Source organism: Chiloscyllium plagiosum, chromosome 28 (assembly GCF_004010195.1).
Source record: "Chiloscyllium plagiosum isolate BGI_BamShark_2017 chromosome 28, ASM401019v2, whole genome shotgun sequence".
Taxonomy (NCBI): Eukaryota; Metazoa; Chordata; class Chondrichthyes; order Orectolobiformes; family Hemiscylliidae; genus Chiloscyllium; species Chiloscyllium plagiosum.
Genome location: NC_057737.1, coordinates 7,761,850 through 7,786,555, shown reverse-complemented (window position 1 = coordinate 7,786,555; position 24,706 = coordinate 7,761,850). Strand labels below are relative to the sequence as shown.

At 41.5% G+C, this 24,706-nt stretch overlaps 1 protein-coding gene across 2 annotated transcripts in view; it reads left to right on the top strand.

Moving 5' to 3' along the window:
• LOC122563923 (heparin cofactor 2-like) overlaps positions 1 to 20,586 on the top strand; it is a 39,912-nt gene extending 19,326 nt beyond the window's left edge. The window contains exons 3-5 of one of the 2 annotated variants that reach the window (XM_043718173.1): positions 14,700 to 14,847; positions 16,879 to 17,116; positions 17,733 to 20,586. In XM_043718173.1, coding sequence (XP_043574108.1) covers positions 14,700 to 14,847; positions 16,879 to 17,070 — 340 coding nt within the window. In that variant the 3' untranslated portion in view covers positions 17,071 to 17,116; positions 17,733 to 20,586. Of the gene's footprint in view, positions 1 to 14,699; positions 14,848 to 16,878 lie in introns of both variants that reach the window. The other variant, XM_043718172.1, reaches the window with a different exon arrangement.
• Positions 20,587 to 24,706: the final 4,120 nt, after the last annotated feature.

Genomic DNA, 24,706 nt, shown 5'->3' with positions numbered 1-24,706 from the left:
ACACTGAGAAGATCTAATACTTACGCGTCTGTGTGTTTCTGCACATTTGTATTGCTCTGGTAACTTTGGAAATGATTTGGTTCCCCCCCCCCAACCCCAAGAGGATGGTGTAAATTTTGGAATTCATAAGCAGAGCGCTGTGAATGCTGGGGAAGGTAAAATAGTTCATGTTTTGAATCCTTCCTCCAGTTCAAGTGAAGTCCCCTTTACTCTCTCAGGTTGACCTGAACTAAAAGGCACCATTTGAGGCTTCTTGTGATACGGTGGTAGCATCCCTATCTCTGAGCCAGGAGGCCTGGGTTCAAACTTACCGCCTACTCCAAAGCTGTATCCCTCAACAGGTGGATTAAGGGGGAAAAACATCTAAAGGGAACTATTTTTAAGAAATGCAGACGTGTTAACTCCAGAGATGTGGGGTCAATACTCATTACTCAGCCAAGACTGATATTGCCATTACCATTTCTCCCCTTGTGGTAACCAACTATGTGCAAACAGGTTACGGTGCTCTCTTTATTACAACACTGACTACACTTCCCAAAGTACTCCCGTGGCTGGAAAGTACTTTAGGATGTTCTGGCTTTGTGAAAGGCATGGAGTTAATCGTTTGAATCCGGTATGATTCCTCTAAGAACAGAGTCAATTCTGAGGAGGAGTCATTCTGAAATATTAACTCCGTTTTGGCCTCTCCACAGGTGATGCCAGACCTGCTGAGTTTCTCCAGCATTCTCCCGGTTTGTTTCAGATTTCCAACATCTGCAGTATTCTGCTTGCAAGACTCCCTTCCCACCTCATCTCTGTTTTTGACACCAGTCATCCCCATGGACTCTGAGTGAAATGCCCAATCCTGATTAATTTTAACCACCTAGGAACTGACCAAATTCATGCACATAAGCTCCTTCCAGCCTTTGACAGGTGTCGTGCATTTCATGTGCCCTAGCTCACTTTGAGCACAAATCCCAGTGGTGATTTTCACTTAACACTAGCATTAGATTTGAAATGCTAAGCCCTATCATTGCCAACTCTCTCCAGTCACAATACCAGTAAAATCCAGCCTGATAACAGCTCATTCCTAACCTTTAAAAGGCAGTTTGAACTATTTTGCTGTCCAATCCTCACACTCATTATCCTTACAATCTCTCAATGATACTGGAAGGTTGGTGCCGTGCGTTTGCTGTTAATAATGAGCTTGCCTTACCAAGAGACAGAAGGGCAAAGGCAATAGAGGGATGGGGTAAGTAGGTTATTAAAAGGGCTTTGATAGTCAAGCTGAAGTACTTGTTCGGGATATTATAAAGGTGACCTGATGACAAGCCAGGAGTTAAGGAGTTTTATGACCTTAATCAAGAACATTTTGTAGTGAATTGTAGTCACTTCTCTGAAAATGCACTTCGTTTGTTATGCATCTTTTTCCCTTCCCCCACACTTCTTGTCCGTTCTGCCAATGTGAATATTCCTCTTCAGTTAAAAGCAAATTACTGCGGATGCTGGAATCTGAAACCAAAAGAAAAAATGCTGGAAAATCTCAGCAGGTCTGACAGAATCTGTAAGGAGAGAAAAGAGCTGACGTTTCGAGTCCAACTGACCCTTTGTCAATTCCTCTTCAGTTTTCAGTTTGTAACCATCTCTGTGGTGCACCCTGAACCAAACCAAGCATTGGGTTTAGTTGAGATGCAGGCAGTTGGCATAACGATTACTGAAAGATGAGAGACGGGAGGGTGGGAGAGTCCAGGTCAAAGACAGAGAATGTTAAAGTTAGATCGAGCAGGATCTTAAAATCCTCACTCGGGGTGATGTCAGGAAGCACAAAGTGTGTAATGCAAAATCCTGAACTATTGTCCTGCAAAACACTGCTGACGCCAGTCTTAATAATCTGGGTTCAATTCCCGCCTCAGGCGACTGTCTGTGTGGAGTTTGCACATTCTCCCCGTGTCTATGTGGATTTCCTCCGGGTGCTCCGATTTCCTCCCACAATCCAAAAATGTGCAGGTTAGGTGAATTGGCCCCGCTAAATTGCCCGTAGTGTTAGGTGAAGTGGTAAATGTAGGGGAATGGGTCTGGGTGGGTTGCGCTTCGTCGGGTCAGTGTGAACTTGTTGGGCCGAAGGGCCTGTTTCCATACTGTGAGTATGTAATCTAATCTAAATTTCAAAATTAGCATCATACAATCCCTACAGTGCAGAAAGAGGCCATTCAGCCCATCTGTACTGACCCACTGAAGAATATTCCACACAGACCCACAATGCCACAATTCCCATCAAAAGAGAAAATGCTGGAAAATCTCAGCAGGTCTAGCAGCATCTGTAAGGAGAGAAAAGAGCTGACGTTTTGAGTCTAACTGACCCTTTGTCAAAGCTGTCAAAATTTGCTTTTACCCACAATTCCCATGACTAACCCACCTAACCTGCACATCTTTGGACTGTGGGAGGAACTGCGAGCAGCTGGAGGAAACCCACACAGACACGGGGAAAATGTACAAATGGACAGTCACCCAATGTTGGAATGAAACCCTGGCATTGTGAGGCAGCAGGCTAATCACTGAGCCACCATGCTGCCAATGAATTGATTTTGGCAAGGGATCTATTTATGAAGGACTTCAGAACCACAGTGGATAGCTGATGTGCAGATTCAGAGACAATGTAATTGAATGGCAGAGCAAACCTGAGGGAGTGAATAGACTGATCCTGTTCTTTTGCTCCTTGATTTCACTGTAATTGCTTAGTTCAACCAAATGTCCTTGGTTAAAGAGGTGGGAGGGGAATCCTCTCCTTTTCAATATCCAAGGACTACACAAAGAGTTCGTATGTGTGGATCTGAGCTAAATCCAGGGGTGATTTTTACTTGGACAATCTTGTCTTTTGATAGTCTGTCATAGAGTCACAGAGTCATAGAGATATACAGCATGGAAATAGGCCCTTCGGTCCAACCCATCCATGCCGACCAGATATCCCAACCCAATCTAGTCCCACCTGTCAGCACCCAATCCATATCCCTCTAAACCCTTCCTATTCATATATCCATCCAGATGTCTTTTGAATGTTGCAATTGTACCAGCCTCCACCACTTCCTCTGGCAGCTCATTCCATACACGTACCACCCTCTCCGAGAAAAAGTTGCTTCTTAGGTCTCTTTTATATCTTTCCCCTCTCAGCCTTAACCTATGCCCCTCTAGTTCTGGACTCTGTCAATTACACAAGAAAGCAAGACGCGGATCTGAAGCTCAATCTTTTTTGGATGGTTTTAGATGGTGAGTTAAGAGGCGCAGAATTTACTTCCAAAGTTAGTGACTAAGGCAGACACAAAGCTGGCTCACATCATGAATTTGGATCTGTCACTGAAAGGAAAAGGGATTGAAGGGACACGGGAACAGGGCGATTGGATCCGTTTGCAGCTAGGCGGGCTGGATGGACCGACTGGGCCAAAAGGCTTGTTTCCTTTGTGTCGTGATGAATCCCTACGAGGCATCATTTCCAGGAGAGGATGTGAGAAAAGTGACACAGAGTTAAAGAATTCCTCATAAGCTGACTGTTCATTTGCAAGGTAGTTTGCAGCTGGTCCCTGCGGGTGAATCAATAAAAAATTTATAATTTTAGCATTTAAAATTTAGTGTAGTCAATTGAAATTTAAAACCCAATTAACATTTACAACCTACATTAAAATGGTACATATAGGACTCAACCTAATAGGATAACATCAAGCTGCTAGGAGCCAGTATCTTATTACACATTTTTTATAAAAAAAGGAGAGTGATAGAGAGATAATTCATCTTATGTTTACAGGCTATTTTATTCTTTACTTCATTTCCCTGAACTGTTTAAAAAAAAAAACACTTTGGCTATTAAATTGTGATTGGCTGGCAAGGCCATTATGTGTTTCCTTCCACAGTCTCCCCCATCTCCAAGACAACAACTGATGTGAAGTTCGAAGAATGAACTACATTTATGTAATGCCTCTCTCCATCTGGGGATGTCCCAAAATGCTTCACAACTGATCTGATCAGGCTCCACTGTCTGCCATAGATGCAGTGCTTGACTTTAAACCACAGAGTATTCATACCTGATGAGGTGATACTTAGCGTTAGCTCCCGTGATATAAGAATTAGGCCTGACTGACATGGTACTGAAAGATTCCGCAGACATTTAATGCAGTTCCTGGTATTTCCATATATTACAATTTGTAGATAGGTAACATCAGTGTCATTTCAGTTGCTGGGCTAATGCAAAACAAGTTGGGTATCTCACTTCCCTCAGCATGTCATGTTCGAAGTGACCCCCAGTAAGGTGGAGCCTGAGACTTTAATACCACCAGGCCACATCATGAGACAGTGATAATATCATGAGCATGCCTTTTAGAGGTATATTGCAGACGTGCCTGGAGGGCAAACACAGCAACAGCCAATAAACTATTGTTGTTAAATCGGAAAACATGGGGTTTCACCAAAAGCAAGTTAAATGATAGGATGATTTGAGGGACAAATGTTGATCTCTGAAGAACTCCTCAGAGACCAGACCTTGCTTTAATGTCTCATTTGACAGCTGGTACCTTAACCAGTTTACAACACTTCCTCAGTACTGCACTGAGACGTAGTCTAGATTATGTGGTCTGGTCCTGTACCAGGACTTGACCTTTCAGACTCAGTGGTTGGGGTACAATTACCAAACCAATACCGAATCAGTCTGGCACTTAATCCTGTGAGCTCTCTGATACCCCTCTCACGTAGCTATTCTTTACCTGTGGTGTGAGGCAGTGAATTAGTTGTAGTGTAATTAAACCTTGGACCTTCTGCCCATGCAAAGTTAGTGTCTGATCATGCGATGAAGATAAGTGGGAATCATAGAGTTTATTCTTTCCAACATTTCATGATGTTCCGTCCTTCTTCTAGAAGAAGGATTTCATTGGTTTGCTGAAGTTTGCAACATAAAATATAGCTGATGGATGTGTCGTACCAAGTTGTCTTTATTGTGACGATCTTGTAATCTGTTACCGACAGCAGGTAGGCCCATAATGCCCGGATCACAGTTGACAATTGACCAGCCAACCTGGCTCACTTGGAATGACAGAGAGGGCACTGAGAGTTGGAATGCTTCCCATTGCTGTCGAGATACCATTCAGAACAATTCATAAGTTGATGGAGTGACCTCAGTTTGCCATCAGGAAGCTCACCCTTTCTTGACTTTATAGTCCAACAGTTTATTTGAAATCACAAGCTGCCCCTTCTTCACACAAAGGAACAGGGCTCTGAAAGCTTGTGATTTCAAATAAACCCTTTGGACTATAACCTGGTGTTGTGTGACTTGTGACCTTGTCCACGCCAGTTCAATACTGGCACCATCACATCCCAATTCTATAGAATTGTAGAGTCATACAGCACAGAAACAGACCCTTTGGTCCAACTCATCCATGCCAACCATGTTTCCCAAACTAAACTAGTCCCATTGTATGCATTTGGCCCATATCCTTCTAAATTCTTTTCTATTCATGTACCTGTCCAAATGTCTTTTAAATGTTGTGATTGTACCTGCCTCAACTACTTTCTCTTTATCTTGAAATATTCAAACAGCATCTTTAGAAACACTTGGGATTTTTGTTATCCAAACTCTTTGGATTAAGGTCAGTGATGTGTGTCTTAATTGTGAGAAAATGTGCACCAAAATCAGACAAGCAGTCATTTTACATGTGCTGATGCCTCAGCAGCTTTGTTTGCAGATGCTTCATCACGTTAATGGGTTTCCATTTTCATTAGATGCGCAGATGATCAAAAAGTAAATTCTCCTTTTTAAGTGCATTCAGCAGAGAGAATAATTGTTCCCCTGGGGTTCCTGCAGTCCAAGCCAGTCCAGGCACAAAGCAGGTGCTGGGGGGCGGGGGGGAGGGGGGTGGCGCTAGGGAAATGGAGCATCGGACTTTGTATATTTTCTGGTGGAAAGTTGTCCACTTTGCCTTGATCACACAACTGAGATGGAGTTTCAGCATTACTGGTCCTGTAGCTATGAATCCAAACCCGAACCTCATACGCAGCCCAGGATTCCACTATTTTCAACAATTATCTGGAAAATGATCATTTATTGCAATGATTCACATATTAACCAGGTGCAACACCGTGGAATGCACGCTGAATTCTTCACTTCAGTACAGAAACTGCTAGAGGAATTCAGCAGAACAACAGAGTCCAATTGGACACTTTCTAATTTTATTTCCGGTCTCCAGCAGTATTTTGCTTTTGCATGCCTTATATACAATCATAGAGCTGTCCAGCACAGAAACTGACCCTTCAGTCCAACTCACCCATGCCAACAAGATATCCTAAGCTAATCTAGTAGCACTTGGCTCATATCTCTCTAGCCCCTCTTCCTATTCAGATATCCAGCCAGATGTCTTTTAAATGTTGTAATTGTACCAGCCTCCACCACCTCCTCTGACAGCTCATTCCATACATGCACCATCCTCTTTGTGAAAAAAGTTGCACCTGAGGTCCCTTTTATATATTTCCCCTCTCACCCTAAACCTATGCCCGTCACATGGGAAAAAGACCTTGTTTATTTCTCCTATTCATGCCCTAATGATTTTATAAACTTCTCTAAGGTTTAGGTTTCAGCCTCCAAAGATTCAGGAAAAACAGCCCCAGCATATTCAGCCTCTCCCTATAGCTCAATCCCTCCAATCCTGGCAATATCTTTGTAAATCTTTTCTCCACCCTTTCCCTGTGGCAGGGAGACCATGTTAAGTTACAGATTTGCGTCTAGCTAGGTACCTTCTTTGAATCAATAGTCACTGCCAAATCATGAAAACTGACACAGACAGCTAATGTTTGTAAAAGTTCACTCACCCTGTGCTCTATGTACTTGTGTGATCAATAATGTAAGACAGAGATATAATATTAGCGTCCCCTTGTGATCTGGACTGGATACATATGTATTGTGTGTGAATTTTTCCAATCTTTCATAAAGGTGAATCACTTGGTAAGAGATGGTGTGAAACGAGTCATTAAACTGCTTTATTGCACTTCATATGAACGCAAAGTTCTGAGCAAATTCACTTACTTCAATCGAAACAGCTTGGCTTATTTTGCAAAATGAAGCAAACATGCTTCACTTATCTCTCATCGCTGGGACACTTTATTTAACTTTCTCTTCTTGTTCTTCACTTGACTGAGTGTGTCAGCATTCCATTATAAAAACCTCTCATTCCGTTTTATCTTCCCCTCCCTACAGAGATTAAGGAAATTTCCAACGCAGCAAATAAGAAGGGCTTCTTTTTTATGATCGTTTGAGTGATTGTTGTGATGAAAACAACTTTAATGTGTTTATGTTATTTAGCTCTTGGTCAGAATCCATGGGTGAGCCCCCCCCCCCCACCCACCCTGGTGGTGGCGAGGAGAGATAATGGGGTGAGCTGCGTCTGGAGAAATACTTGCTCCTTACATTTAGGATTTAGATTAGATTAGATTCCCTACAGTGTGGAAACAGGCCCTTTGGCCCAACAAGTCCACACTGACCCTCCGAAGAGTAACACACCCAGACCCATTTCCCTCTTGACTAATGCACCTAACTCTATGGGCAATTTAGCATGGCCAATTCACCTTACCTGCACATCTTTGGACTGTGGGAGGAAACTGGAGCACCCGGAGGAAACCCACGCAGACACGGGGAGAATATGCAAACGCCACACAGACAGTTGCCCGAGGCTGGAATCAAACCTGGGATGCTGGTGGTGTAAAGCAGCAGCGCTAACCACTGGAGCCAATTTACTCAAACCTGCACCAGTTAAGGCTGGCCAGTGCTCAATTAACAGCTATTTAAGGACCTCAACTTGCCCATTCTCCAATTAGCTGCCCGCTTTGCAGATGAGAAAGATGGCTGGGGTGCTGAAATGGGAAGCCAGGGGATAACTATCTGCCGGGCTGAGGAAAGGGGTCTTTATTTGCCTCAATATTGGGGCAATCAGAGGTACAAATGGCAGGCAAGGAAGTGGCTTCTAAAATCCACCCCTCTGCCCTTACTGTTGACCCTCCAGCATCCTCTCTCCCCAAGATAAAATGGTGTCAATGTCCTTAACTGATCGGCTAGTGGAGCACAGATAATAAGCCTGAAAGCTTATGTGCATTAACTTATCAGGAACATGAGGGGATTGCTAAAGCCATTAGCATATGTACATCGCAGCAGGAAACTGGTTAATCTAAATGGTCTGCCAATATTACACCTCCACTTTAGTGTCTTGTTTCCCAAAGTACAAGACAAAGAATTATTTCAATAAAGTGGTGGCCTGAAGACACTACTTGCGCTCTTAATATTCTGGTCTGTCTTAAGTGCCTTATGAAAAAAGCTTAATACCAACATTTTGCACAAGGGGCCTCTGATTTCACATGGCTATCATTAAAAAGAGATTAAAGACTGACCCTATTAGCTGTAGTATCCGAGCTGCTAGCTGTGGCAAGGGTTATGTAGATCACAATGAATTAAAAACAGCTGCGACTGCTCCATTATAACAAATCTCTGACGATTGTACAGTGAATTTCTAATGCTCTAAATTATGTGATAGAATCAAAGAAAGGACACAACAAGGGAAAGGAAATGGTGGTTACGATGTATCATAGAAACTAATCCAGTTAGTTCCTATTTTAATTTTCTAATGTATGTGAGGACCCCTGGGAAAGTGAGCCTTTGTTACCAACCCTTATTGCTGTCAAGAGTAGCTCAGGGTCTACTAGAAAGCTCTGTGGCTAGAATCACATGTAGGCCACACTGAATAAGAATAACATGTTTGCTTCCTTAAAGGAACCAGATGGATTTTTCCAACAGTCGGTGGTGGCCTCGTTGTCCCCATTATTGAGATTAGCTTCCGGTTCATTGAAATTCAATTCTACCAGCTGTCATGAATGGGATTTGAACCCATGTCTCTACAGAAGGAGTTTTATCCTCCATTCCTGTGAGACCACCGTTCCATCCCCTACCCTTTACCCATGGCCTTGCAAATGTTCCCTCTTCGAGTATTTCCAATTCCCTCAGAAATTAATTATGGAATCAGCCTCCAAGCCCCTTTCAGGCAGCATACTCTCACAAGTTACTACTTCTGAAAAGCTCTCCTTGCTTGCCTCTGGTCCTTCTGAAAATTATTTTTTCAACTTTTCCTCAGCATTACTGGCTCTTCTGCCACAGTAAGCAGTTTATCCTTAACAATTAGATTTTAAAAATCTTCATGATTTTGAACACATTGCCAGAATCTCCCCTCAACCTTCTCTGCTAAGGAGATCAATTGAGAGTTCTCTAGTCTCACAACGTAATGGAAGTCCCAAAACCCTGAAATCATCCAAATGAACCTGCTCTGCACCCACTAACAAGGGCAGAGCCTATTGGGCAAAAACAGAGTGCAAGTGGTGACATTGTGATAACCCAGCAACCCAGGCTTATGTGCGAGGGACATGGGTTCAAGTCCTACCATGGTAGAAATTGAAACTTGAATTCAATTATAAAAATCTAAAATTGAAAGATAGCATGATGGTGACTGTATAAATGTTGATTGTTATAAAATTCCCTTTTAGTTCACTAATGTCCTTCAAGGAAGGAAATTGCTGTCCTTACCTGGTCTGGCTGATGTGTGACTCTAGATTCTAGACTTTTAATTGCTTTCTGACAATAAGGGATGGTCAGTAACTGTTGGCCTAGCTAGTGACACTCACTGTCCATGAACAAATAAAAACATTTGAATGATTCTCTTGGTCCCCAACAAAAAAGTAGCCCTCCACATTCTTGAACCTTTGATTGCCATTCACAATCATAGACAAATTGGTTTCTTGGTGACTGCAGACTGAACATACAGTGTGCTCATAGTGTACAAATAAGACAGTGAACATGAATTTTCATATTCTAATACTGGGGCAGCTATCTTAAATGCTTGATATTTTATCTCTGTAACCAACTAACAGCATATGCAATTGTTAAATATGGCACAATTTCTTCTCAATAAGGAGTCACCAGAGGCTGACAGATTTGTCCAGTGATGAGTTTGCCTATATATTGGTGACAAGTCGTCAAAGTAACTCATGACGTGAAATACTTTGAGACGTTTTTTAAAAATGCAAGCTTTTCTTTTGACTTTATTTATAGCTGAGTTCTGCTGCCTGGTTCACGAAATCGACTCACATAAGATCAAAGACTGGATTACTCCCGCACTAGTCTCTGTCAAGAAAGTGAAATGCAGGCACCAGCTCATTAAAATTTGATACTGAAAATGGAAATACAAAAGAAAAGAAGCATTAGAAGTCTGAAAATAGTATTTTTGAACATCATGGCTTTTAATTTACCCTGCAGTATATCAAGTTTATACTTACTTCATATGTTTGACTTGCAATGCACATTGGCGAACAGAACTCATGGATTCAGACATACATCTGACATCAAAAGGTTGAGACATTAGGCAATAGTTCTGGTTTGGCTGACATATTCAAGTTTTTTTTTAAAGTCTGAAAACTTACAGAACACTTCACTTGACAGGTGCCACATGTTGCTGTATTCACTGGAATACTGGGGCTGTGACATCAACAGAGTGCACTACATAACTCACCAAGACTGCTCCAGAGATGTACAAACCAAGGAAGATGAGAGTGGCTACGATGTAAAAGTCACATTGATAATGATGGTAGGAAGAGACAGCCACCTTAGCATTGCCTGGTCAACAAGCTGAAAATCTCCAACAACCAATGCCAAATGGACTGCAGCAATTCAGGGAGAAAGGCCACCATCACATTCCCAGGGCACCAAGGAAGGGGCAATAAATTTCAGTCTTACCAGTTCCACACAAACATTAATAACTCACATTTTTAAAAAGCTGCTTTAAATAATTACATTATTGCAAAGCAAATAATGAGGTATTGTACCTGCTACTAATACCTCTGTCTTCAAACATACGATATTAATAGTGACATCTTTTTTTGTAAGAGATGGTTTACATTGTGATGGTTAACTGTGCGCTAAGCTTGTCTCCTGTGTTGTGTTCATGCTCTGTGATGAAACTAGAGTGTCCTCCCTGGGACACAAGCCTGGGCAAAAATGATGAAGACCCTGTGTTGCCCAAAATGTCCATCTTGACCTCCTCAGTTGAGTTCAAAGGTGAAGCATTAAGTTTGGCACCAGCTTGATTGCAAGAATTGCTGAAAATGTGACATTTTCATACATTCCTTCAACTTTAAAACTCCACTTTAGCTATTTTTGTGGAGTTTGTTTCTTCAACTTTCTATTTTCCCAAGGTATCCACTAAATTAACCCACATCCAGAAGACATTTCGCTCAGCACTAGGCTGTGTCCACATGTCCATGAGCCTGCACTGAATGCCTGGTGGACAAACCTCCTCTAGCTTTCCCTGAAGCTTTGGCCTAAGGGGAAGAGGCGATGGTACAGGAGATGCATTTTTATATGTCACTATGAGGAGGCATGGGTGAGACCAATGTTTGAATGCTCATGAACTGCTTTTTAAATAATTCGTTTATGGAATGTGTGCATCACTGGCTAGTCTAGCACTTATTGCCCATCCCTAATTATGCAGGGGGCAGTTAAGAGTCAATCACATCGCTGTGGGCCTGGGGTCACATGTAGGTTCGACCAGGGTAAAGATGGTAGTTTCCTTCCCTAAAGCGCATTAGTAAACCAGCTGGGTTTTACCTGATAATCAACAATGGTTTCTTGGTCATCAGTAGATTCTTGAATTCTAGACTTTTCTTTTAAAATTGGACTCAACTTCCATCATCTGCTGTGGCAGGATTCAATCCCCAGAACACTAGCTGAGTTTCTGCATTAATAGTGTAGTGATAATGCCAGTAAGCCATTTTCTCCCCATGATTGGCTCTCTAGGCGATTTCAGAGGACAGTTAAGAGTCAACCACATCGCTGTGGGTCTGGAGTCATGTCCATTCAGATTGAGTAAGAGATGGCAGATTTCCTTTCCTGAAGAACATTAGTGACCAGATAAGTTTCCATTAACAATTGATGGTAGTTTTATGGTTACCATCACAGACACTAGATTTATTTCAGAAATTTTTAAACAAATTCGTATCGGAAAGATGTTGTGAAACTTGAAAGGGTTCAAAAAAGATTTACAAGGATGTTGGCAGGGTTGGAGGATTTGAGTTATAGGGAAAGGTTGAATAGGCTAAAGCTGTTTTCCCTAGAGTGTCAGAGGCTGAGGGGTGACCTTATAGAGATTTATAAAATCATGAGGGGCATGGATAGGATAAATAAGTCTTTTCCTGGAGTGGGGGAGTCCAGAACTAGAGGGCATAGGTTTAGGGTGAGAGGACAAAGATATAAAAGAGACCTAAGGGGCATCTTTTTCATGCAGAGGGTGGTACGTGTATGGAACAAGCTGCCAGAGGAAGTGGTGGAGGCGAGTACGATTGCAGCATTTAAAAGGCATATGGCTGGGTATATGAATTGGAAGGATATGGGCCGGGTACTGGCAGTTGGGACTAGATTGGGTTGGACATGGACAAGTTGGACTGAAGGGTCTGTTTCTGTGCTGTACACCTCAATGACTCTATAATTGAATTGAAATGCCAACAGTTACCGTGGTGGGATCTGAACCCATGCTCCCAGACAATTAACCTTGCTCTCTAGATTACTAGTCCAGTGACATTACCACTGAACCACCATATCTCCAAAGTGGCTTGCCAATGGACAGGCTGACAGGGAGGCACTTATATGTTTGGCTTCCTGTAACATACTGGTGCTAGTCAGTGGTAGACGTTGAAAATGTGAAACAAATCAGCACATAAAAGTGGACAATGTACAATCTATCTTCACCCATGTACAAATTTAAGGCTGAGAACAGGGGGAATTTCTTTTCTCAGAGGGTTGTGGGTCTTTAGAACTCCTTACTACAGAGACCAAAGTCATGCATATTTAAGACTGAGAGAGATATATGGAAAGGGCAGTAAAGTGGGTGAGGAATATCAGATCAGTCATGATTCTATTGAATTGCAAAGCAAGCTCGAGGGCCGAATGGATTAATCCTGTTCCTATTTCTTATGGTTTTATCTCATATCAACATATAGACATTGTGAAAGATTAACACAATATATATCTGACCCATGACTTTTTGTTAGATGTTCCTGTATAACCACTCATTCTTGGCTGAGACACCAGTGGGTGGCACGATGGCACAGTGGTTAGCACTGCTGCCTCACAGCGCCAGAGACCTGGTTTCAATTCCCGCCTTGGGCAACTATCTGTGTGGAGTTTGCATATTCTCCCCATGTCTGTGTGGGTTTCCTCCGGGTGCTCCGGTTTCCTCCCACAGTCCAACGATGTGAATTGGCCATGCTAAATTGCCCGTAGTGTCAGGTGAAGGGGTAAATGTCGAGGGATGGGTTGCTCTTTAGAGGGTCGGTGTGGATTTGTTGGGCCGAAGGGCCTGTTTCCACACTGTAGGGAATCTAGTCAAACCACTCATTCTTGGCTGAGACACCATTTAATAAACCTTCTTTTCGATCTCTATCAATACCTCTGTCACAGATATATTGATCTGTAAAAATATAGAAAACCTTGCTAATGCTGTAGGCTCCATAATACTGGATACGTGTAAGTTTGAAAAGGAGGTGAAGTAAATCAGGAAGTTAGGGGGATGTCATACTAGAGCGAATTAATACTTCATAGATTATACCGGAAGTCATTCTGAAGGGACATAAAGAATTTCACAGGTTTGAAGCCCTGGAAAAGAACTTGTTCAGGATGTTTCGATTTTTACTTTGCGCTGATGTCAGGCAGTGTAACTGCCACAATTGATCTTGGTCCCTGGATTGTGAAATCAGAGAAATAACAGTCCGGGTTCCAGCTTTTAATTGCTCCTCAGTAACCCTCCTTTGAAGGTGTACATGTCTGATAGGAACCAGTTTGCACATGGTTTATATATGAGATTCCCTCTTTCATTGCCATCTGCCATCAATGCTGCTCTCAGCAATGGTTCAGAAAGGGCCTGATGCTGATACAATTTTATTCTGAGTAAGGAGTCAGTGCATAAAAGCAAATTACTGCGGATGCTGGAATCTGAAACCAAATCTCAGCAGGTCTGGCAGCATCTGTCAGGAGAGAAAAGAGCTGACGTTTTGAGTCTAACTGACCCTTTGTCAGACCTGCTGAGATTAGATTTTTAGATTAGATTACATTACAGTGTAGAAACAGGCCCTTCGGCCCAACAAGTCCACACCGACCCACCGAAGCGAAACCCACCCATACCCCTACATTTACCTTACCTAACACTACGGGCAATTTAGCATGGCCAATTCACCTGACCCTGCACATCTTTTGGACTGTGGGAGGAAACCGGAGCACCCGGAGGAAACCCACGCAGACACGGGGAGAACGTGCAAACTCCACACAGTCAGTCGCCTGAGGCGGGAATTGAACCCGGGTCTCAGGCGCTGTGAGGCAGCAGTGCTAACCACTGTGCCACCGTGCCGCCCACGATTTTCCAGCATTTTCTCTTTTGGTAAGGAGTCAGTGTGTTTGCACTGAGGAAGATGGAAGGAACGATTGACAATGATGAACAGAGAACAACAGAGAAACTGAAAACGTATGAGATAATGTGATGCTGATCAAAGGTCCAGATACAAATTAAAACTTTATGGCATACCTTTCCCTTTAAATATTTTAATTGAACACATAGATTCTAGTTGAGTGTTGGATGTCTTAGTGATTTATGTCTGTTCTTTCACAGGACAAGGGAGGTCTATATTCCAAAGTTCACTCTACATGGCAACTATGATTTAATTGAAATGTTTGAAGGTCTGGGCGTGACTGATCTCTTCCACAACAAAGCAGATCTGTCTGGTATTTGTGAACACAGAAATTTGTATGTTAACTCGGTGAGTAATTCAGTTGTGTTTTCACTACACACTCCAAGAAGACAAACATTCCACATTAATTCTACCAAGTCCCACAGAATCACAGAATTGTGACGAATTATTATTGACCCATCTGATGGCTCAATTATCTCGTCCAGCTTTTTTACCGACAGCCAATCCCTTTTCACCATATCCCTACATACCATTACCGATCTGAATGTCTCAACTGAACCTGCCTCCATCACAATTCCAGAGGAAATGCATTCCAGACCCTAACTGTGTGAAAACGTTTTATTTCCTCACATTTTCGTTTGCACGTCAATTTAAATCTATATCCTTTTGTTCTTGTTTCTTTTACAAGCAGAAATAATTTCTTCCCCCTATCTATTCTGTTAAGCCCACTCATTATTTTGAAAACCTCTATCAGATCGTATCTCAGCCTTCTTCTCTCCAAGGAGAATGCTCTCAACTTCTTCAATCTCTCCTCATAGCTGAAGAAGATGAAGTAGGATAGTGATTGGCCAACTCCGATATAGGTTACCGTAACTAAGTTGTTAAGACATTGAGTTCAAACCCTATCAGGGCAACAAGAGAAATTTATCAAATCAGAAATAAAAAGTTAGTATCAAAAATGGTGACTGTAAAACTAATCGTTAATGTTAAAAATCCATCTGGTGCCCTTTGGTGTTGATCTTGCTTATATATGACTCCAGACCAAAATAAAATGCTCATTCCTAATTGCCCTCTGCAAGCTAATTAGTTGGATTAAAATAGACATGACAAATTGCACTTGTTTAAGAAGGTTCATTGCCTTCTTTTCAAGGGTACTCAGGATAGGCAATAAATGTTGGCCTTGCCAGGGATTCCCACACTCTGAATAAATAAATAGAGCTAGAAAAACTACAGATAGCCACAACTCATGTTGTCCCAGGATGCGTAATAGTAGAAAACCAACTGTGATCTAGTTAATGGTGCAGCAAGTTCAAGCGATCAAATGGCCCAGTCATGCTCCTATTTCCATGGTCCAATAAGATGCACCACGTTGATGTGCACCCCAACTTTGCCTGCAAGACAAAGTTCTGATCTGTGCTGAGATCAGACTACTACACACTACCGTGCCCAAGAAATCAGCCTTCATTTATGGACTTAGATGATGTGTTGGGACTTTACATAGCTGAAAGAAGGTGGGGGTTGTTATTGGTGACTTACAACCAAGTCTGATTCTATCCTTATCTGCTTCTCAAATGCTGGCAGCTCACCAACTAACAAGATACTGGCAGGAGGATCAGTAACCAGAGGGCACGGATTTCACATAATCACCAAAACGGTGGGAGTAATAAGGAGATTTTGTGTTTTACACACATTCAGGACACATTGTTGAAATGGTGCTGGTGGGAGCAGATTCAACAGCAATTTGCACAAAGGAACTAAATCTCTATTAAAAAAGATGGCGAGTCTTCATGACCAGATCTGGAAAGAGCAAGGTAGTAGGACTGAAACAGAAATTGCTGGAAAAGCTCAGCAGGTCTTGCAGCATCTATGGAAAGCAATCAGAGTTAACCTTTTGGACCCAGTGACCCTTCCTCAGAATTGAAATGTTAACTCTGAAAATATTAAATCTGATTTCTCTCCATGGATGCTGCCAGACCTGCTGAGCTTTTCCAGCAATTTCTGTTTTTGTTCCTGAGTTCCAGAATCTGCAGTTATTTCGGTTTTTGTTATGGTAGTAGGACTAATTGGTCATTCTTTCAAGAAAACCAGCACATGTGGACTGGGTTGAAATCTCCTTCTGTGATGTATAATTCCATGACGACGAAGATGAATCTTGTTAATTTTATTTCACCTTAGGCTCTGAGTCCTGTTGCTATCCAAACTGAGATTAGATAATTCAGAAGAACTAATTTAGAAACAAGCTCCTGACAGATATAACTCAGTTCCTCGCTAGATTGTGGCGTGCACCAACAGAGCTACTCAGTGAATTATGTGAATGAATGTCGAATATTTACTGATTTTACCAATACTCACATCCTTTTATTTCCTTCTGTCCCACAGCTGAAGCAACATGTTGCACTGAAGGTGGATGAGGAAGGAAGTGAAGTTGCTGCTGTCTCTCTTTCTGGTTTCATGCCTCTCTCTTCACAGGCCAAATTTATGGCCAATCGCCCATTCCTATTCCTTATCCTTGAGCATCACACCCAATCACTGCTGTTCATGGGGCGAGTAATGAACCCTTTAAACCAATAGATGGAAGGCAATAGGCATGGCCATGGAAAGTCTGGCAGACGTAAAGGTATATTATGTTAAATGTAGAGGCCAGAGAATTCCCAAACTAACCACTGCATAGCTTAATTATTCACTTTACGTTGTCTGTTCTTACATGGTACGACAATTTGCTGAAGATTATTAGTTTCTAAGCCCTGTTGGAAGTATTTTCTTCAGAAAAATAATGTGGTTGGAAAGTCAAAATGAGGGGACAACAAAATCTGCATCCCAGAATCTCGGAACAGGACAATGCTGGTGTGTAGTTATACTCCATTGTGTCCCTAAATGCACTGCATTTATACTTACGTTTGGACATTTCCCCTTCACTTTGCAGAGTACGCTGGCTTATTTGATGTTTTTTGCCTCTGCCAGGAGATCACAAAGTTTCAGCTGGGGTTATTGGATTGACACAAGATATCAATTGCACAGGACAAGCTGGGTGAATCAGAGGGTGTTGTCCATTATTGTCCATCTTTCTGCTCAATCAGTCCCTACTAAGCTTTCTGGCCTTAGCTAGGAAGCAGTTAAGAAGCTACAATTGGCCTCAGCACTGCATAATAAATGTGATAAACTGCGTACAAAAGGTAATAAATGATGGGGTTCCCTTCTTCTTATTGCTATCCTTGTGTGTATGTAAATGACAGGTGAGGAAAGGATCAAGCTTACCCGTGATGCCTTCCAAGACTGAACAACCTGCTGACAGTCTCTGCACAGACAGAGAATGTCCATTCAGGTAAAGAATGGAGTGAGATATTGGCTGACTCACAACCATAACCGTTCAAGTTAAGACTCCTATTTTTATCAAATAGTTGGGCACGTCTTTGGAGCAAGTGAGTATGAATTAAACTGGAAAATAATTTGGTTTTAGGCAGGGGATATTATATATTGAAGAATATCCTTTCTATCTTCTTCAGTTCTTTGCCCAAAAACAGGTAAAACTCACAGCACCTCAATCACCATCACAGGTTAGGGCAAGGATGTAGGTCCCAAATCCATGCTAACCAGATCATCCATCTGATCTACACCGGTCATCCAGATCCCTAAAGAATTCACACTGCCATGGCAACATTCACATTCTTGTCTACAGCAATGAATAGTTTATTCAGTTCACATGGCTCTTCCTCCTTCCAATTGGCATGTTTGGTAGGATTTGCAAGTCAATCCTCAACCTGTTTGGCCATATTATGAAGACACCTTCCGTGACCATCGTATCCTGGAGTTGAGACTCGAACCCAGAGTTTCTGAATTAGTGACGCATATCACTGCACTACAAGACTTCTATTCCCTCTGTATCATGCTCCTTACAAAACAATTATAATAATTTCAATTTGTGAATTTCTTATGCTTTAGTAGTAGACATTGATTTCAAATAATTCTCAATATGTTTGGCCATCTTTTAAATGGTTATGGCTATGTAGTGGTAAGGGTACCAGACTAGCAAATCCCAAAACATCAAGTGATAAAATAGAAATAAATTCAATAAATCTGCTGATTTGTGGGTGAGCAGCAGGAAAAGAATTGTGAAAATTGTTGAGGAGACTCAACTTCTTCACTCATATCTTTCAGATAAAGGAATCTGCCACCCACAAGCAGCATGATCTCTACCATCCCATACTCTGTGGTTGACTTGTAATGCCCTCCAAACTGGCATAACTGAACATGTTAATCAGTGGTTCATCTACCTTCTCAGGGTAACCATGGAGATGATTTTGTTTGCCTGCATCACCTACATCCCTGATTGTCAACTAGACTTTTCAGATATTTATTATACTTTGTGATGAAGACAAATGTGTCTTTCCAGGAGAGACTGGCATTGCCCACACAGATTGTGCTCTGCAACAGTGATTGTAAAACCTTTCCAGAAAACAACAGTTTGAAATTAAAGCCCATTGCTTTGTATGGTCCAAAAATATATACAGTTTAAGTTTAAAACATATATATTACAGCAGACATGAATATATTTCAGATTGTTTGGTCAACATTAATGTTCAAGTTGATATTTCCGGTACTTTTGGTTTACTTTTTTTTGGACAAAGACCATATGATTCAGTTAACTTCTTTGGTCACTAAACCAATCATGGTTGAGGCTGTATTTGTTTTGCTTGATGAGGACTTATTTGGAACTTACTTTCATGTGTGTTTTGCATAAGTTTTAAAATAGAAAAATACTACAAATGATAGCAGCGATGATTTCGGTGCCTGCTTCCCCTAATTTGCTGTGTGAAAGATTTGGTATCAAATCCTGACGATTCTGCAATAAGAATCAATCACTCTATTTAAATCAATTGAGTCAGTTTCATTGTTAACTCACATTTAATCTGATCAATAAATACAATAATGAGAAATTTTAGCCTGTTTATGTGCACTTGATATTTTGACTCAATGGATAATATTTTGGCAATAGATGTCAAGCTTGAATAATTGTGTTCTTTCTGGGTCTATGTGTGGGCAGGACCTTCATAGTGAACTCTTATTTAACAAAGAAGGACGCTTACTTTTGTCTGGACAGGGTTCAATGGTCCACTATCATGCCTCAAGTCATGGCAATTTGGGTCACAAAGCAAAGACAATGCAGTTCAGTTTGCAACTACACTCAACACAGACTTGTCTGGATTTAATCGAGTACCTGGAGGTTGAGGAAATGCTGTTCTTATTGTTACTGTCCTGTTGGTGAATAATTTCTCATTTAGAACACTAAACTTTGTTATTATCTGCAATATGTGCAAATTAACACAAATATTGTTTCAAACTAAATTTGGAGTCCCAAGGCTCCACTTTAGGCAACACAGTCTTTACCCATTTCAATGTCATTTTGAAATGCTCTCCATAAATACTGCACATGGTTATAACTCCCTCTCTCAACCTTCAAAAACCTCTTCAAAATCATGCTCTCTAATCTTGATTTAGCTGATCATCCTTAATTCATTTGCCTCCACCATTCATTGTCTGACTATTCTTGCTGATGTGAAGTGCTTTGCAAGTGCCAACATGAACTGGAGGAGTCAAAAAGGACTGTAAATCTATTCAAGTTCAGATCGTTGCTTTTGCTGGAATTATGCTTTCCCTTGCTGTCAATTTATTGAGTCTTCCATAATGTATGTGATTTGGGCAAGATTTTCGGAGATGTGTTCACGGCATCTCAGAGGTGATGTCAAACATTGTCTGCATGAAGGACCCTCAGAAACAGTAATGTGAAAGAGCTTTCTCATGCTTGGTTATGCTCCTTCACCCAACCAGAGAGCCCCTTGTGCCAAATTGTTTACTCTAATTATTTTTCTGGGCAGGGAGTCCAGATATCCATTATTCTCTTGAAACACCTGAGCCTCAGCTTGAATGACAACTCTGACTATTTGGTCTTGATTATCAATATAACAACATCCATTTACGTCAAGGTTTCAGGTTCAGCTATTGAAACGTTAAAGGTTCTGGATGAATAACACTTTTATTAGCATATAGTGAAAAGAGGTTTCTTGAATAAAATGGAAAATTTTCAATGAATGACTATTTGTTCAAGCTTTTTAAACACATTTAGCTCTCACTATAGAGCTCCCTGCTTCTAACAAAGTATGCATTGGATGAGTGGGCACGGAAATGCCATAGTCTGGCATGGAGGGGGCATGATGAGTGTGTGGGGCGGGGTGGGAGGGGGGGAACTGAAGCCCTCTGTTTTAATTCTAACAGAGGTAAAGTCCCACAGCAATTGAGATGAGCCTTTTAAACAGCCTGATTGTACATCTAGCCACTGCTGTGACCGCCTCCAAGCTCCTCTCCAGCTGAGCTGCCATGTCGTACGATACCTCACACACTGAGAATCAACATATCACTGGCATTTTCTCCTGAAATGGTCTGAACCCATTCAAGGAATTTTCCTGAATCCCATGAGGAAGACAATCCAAACCTTAAGGTACAAAAGCAACACAGCTATGCTAAAGTTTTGTCTGTCTCTGGTTATGAACACGGGAACATAAGGAATAGGTACAGGAATAGACCATTCAACGCCTTGAACTTGTTCTGCCATTCAATGGATGGTGAAAGAAAATGAGATCACCCTCTCCCACACTATCCTCATATCCATTGATTTCCTCAAAACCCAAAACTCCAAATTGATCTAAACCTAGACCTCACCAAAAGAACTACTTCCAGTTAGGGCACTGCACTACAATGGAAAGGTGCCAAAAATGCATCAGAAATTTATTAGAATGGGTGCAAGGGTGAGGGGATTCCAATTATCTGGAGAGACCAGAACAACTGGATTGTTTGATTTGGAATAGTGCTTATAGAAACATTGAAAATAGGAGAAACACCAGGCCGTTTGACTCCTCAAACCGGCACTACCATTCATCATGAACACATTCCCCAAATAAATTGTTTTCACTCTTCCCCATTCCCTTTGATCCCTTTAGCCCCGAGTGTTATATCCAACTCCTTCATGAAATCATTCAATATTTTCATCTTGACTGCTTCCCGCAAGAGCAACTGTCCACTCTCAGTGTTAAATTATTTATCCCATAGCCTTAGACTGTGATGCCCTGGTTGGATTCCCCCTGTCTTGTTAGAATTTGATAGGTTTCTATGAGATTCTCCCCACATTCTTCTGAACTCCAGCTAATATAGTCCAAATCAATTCAACAACTTCTCATACAGAAGTGCTGCCAGCCCAGGAATCAGTCTGGGAAACTTTTGCTGCACTTCCTCTATGGCAAGAATATCCTTCCCCAGATAATGAGACCAAAACTGCAGACAGTATTCCAGGTGTGGCCTCACCAATGGCCTGTACAATTGCAGCAAGACATCCCTGTGCCTGTACATGAATCCTCTCACAATGAAGGCCTTCTTTACCACCTGCTGCACACCTTTGGAGTCTGGTGTACAGGAACACCCAGGTCTCATTCCCCTCTCATAATTTATAGGTAGTTTTTAAATTCAAAATTGTTATTGAATTCAAATTTTACAATCTGCTAGTAGGATTTGAACCCATGAACCTCCCACAACTTGACAGTACACCAGTCTGGGATCCATTTTGACTAGTCTAGTGATGTTACCATTATGCCACTGCCTCTCTTAAAAAGAAGCAATGTTTTCAGTGGTTTCTATAACATGAAATATCTAAGAGGATTGTGGATGAAGGTTTAATAGCAACATGCAAAAGGGAACTGGACGTCCACTTAAGGAAATGCAGAAAGAGCAGGTGTGTGAAACTAATTGGGAACTCCTACAGGGATTGTCACAGTCACAATAGGCTGAATGGCTTGCTTCAGTGTTGTCTAATTCAATAAACTAAAATAATCATAAACATATATTTGGAAGAAAATGAAGATTTCTGATCATCACTTTCTATGACCTGTTCGCTGAACCAACAATAAAAAATGAAGTTCCTTATTCACTGGTCCAATAACTGAAGCCAACATCATTCCATTGAGACTCGTTTATAAAATAGAAGAGCCTCTCATAGGCAGCCACTCACATTATTCTTTCCATCCTCCAAATAATTCCTTCATTCCAATTGAGTTTGTATTTTGGCAACACAGGAATTAAAGAAAAAAGATCAGATTTGAGAAAGCGTGTTTGAGTGCATGTCTGCACAAAGAAGCTATGTGGATACATTTAAAATGTAAAACATTCTTCAAAGCATTAAAAATTATTGTGCACGGACGTTTCTGCATCTTGTATGAGGACTACAGTTGGCACTGCCATAAATCAAAAACATCAGCTTTAATACATCTTTTAATCCAGAAAGAGCCTCTCACAGAAAACACATACATTTACAGAGAGAGCAAACACACACACATGCTTACAAATAAGAAATGCATAACAGATGCCGGTGTAAGCATTCACATAACAAAAGAGAAACATCACATAAATTGATGAACACAAACGTAAGAGATCGCTTGTCATTTATGACATGGGAGAACAACCCTGTTCTAGGCAAGGGGTGGGGTAGAGATAAGTCATAAATCATTCGTTGACCTTGGAGTTTTGGCAATCAAAACAACCATTTGGAAAATGCCACCACACAACATCTGCCACTGAGAGCTGAGAGGCCCTTATGTGTCAATGACATCCAGAAACACGACACAAACTCAAACAGTTTATGGATTTACTTTTGACAAAAACTGTGAATTTGGTTAAGCAAAACCAGTGTCAACAATTTTTAATTGAGACCATATTTGACTGTGGGCTTAACAAAAAAATGCTACTACTGCGGGAAGGGTCAGAGACATAAAAAAGCCCACAAATCACTTTGAACAAAGGCACAGACAATTGGAGTGTTAACGTGTTGAGCAGTGAGTGAGTTAGTCATATATACAATTTCCATTGTGTGTACGTTGAGGAGGTAGAGAGAAGTTATTGGGAAGTAGGTAGGATAAAGGAGGAATGTAGCTTTCTCCCCAATGACCACTCTGGGTAGGTCTTAGTACTTTAGCCGCCTTTACCAGTTGTGGTTCTTTTGGAGGCTGTACACTGTCATCAACCTTCCTTTGCTTCAGGCCAACCTAGCGGTTAGTGGTAGTAGATACACTATCATAGAGTATCTTCAGAAAAGGAACCATTGTTAGATAACAAGATTTATTGCATAATTTGGTCGGATGTAGTGACATGGAGCTGGTACAGATACATCTGCCCTGCCTGAGAACGGGAGCAAAATTCCTGGTCTCCACCCACAAACTGTGCATGACAACTAAAGGATGGGTGGAGCCAATCTAACATGAACATTAACCCCTTCAGAGCCATTTCTTTATCCATCACTTGTCCCCAAGCTTTCTGTTCTATAGTTAGAATTTTACAATTTTGTATCCAATTATATTTCATTTATCATTACCGCAGCTCCGTCAAGCCTCTGATTTCACCATTGCAGACAGTCTGGATGTTTGAAATGCATGTTCACTGGCCTTGGAAGAATGGTACATCATTTGCTTGAATTCTGATCTGTCGATCATTTCACTTTTGGAGGATCTTTTATCACTTGGATATCTTGAGAGGCAGGCATCCTCCATTGTAGACATTGTCTCTGATCCATTTCCTTATTTTGAGGACGTCTTATAGTATCTTGGATTTCTGGATCAAGAAATCACCTTCTAACTGGAAAAGGTTTTTTTGCATGCTGGATGCTTAGACCAGGCAGCTTCTCCTTCTTTTGATCTGGCTGCCACAGTGCAGCTTAACTCCCTTGAGTTGTTAAATAGGCTGGGTGCTATCGGATATCCATTGGGCTTGTTGGTCTGGTGAAGTAAATGTTTTCAGACTTGACTGAAAGATTCCTCCTTAACCAGCACTATCTCTACCACTGGCATTGACTGGCCTTCTTAGCGCAGTAGGCAGCGCGTCAGTCTCATAATCTGAAGATCCTGAGTTCAATCCACTGGCATTGACTGTTGTGTTGTCTGAAGTTCGTCATTGAAAAAGGCTTACATGGGTGCAAGTGGGTAGAGACTGTCATATATTTTCTGGAATGTGCCTTTGCAAAGGAAGTCTGGAGAAAAATGCAGTGGTTTTTGTCAAGGTTCATCCAGAGCAGCCTTATCTCTATGTGCTCTACGGTACATTCCTCGGGATGCACACCAAGACAAACAACTCTGTAAAAGATGCTCTTTGTTCTGCCCGAAACCTGTTGGTCTTC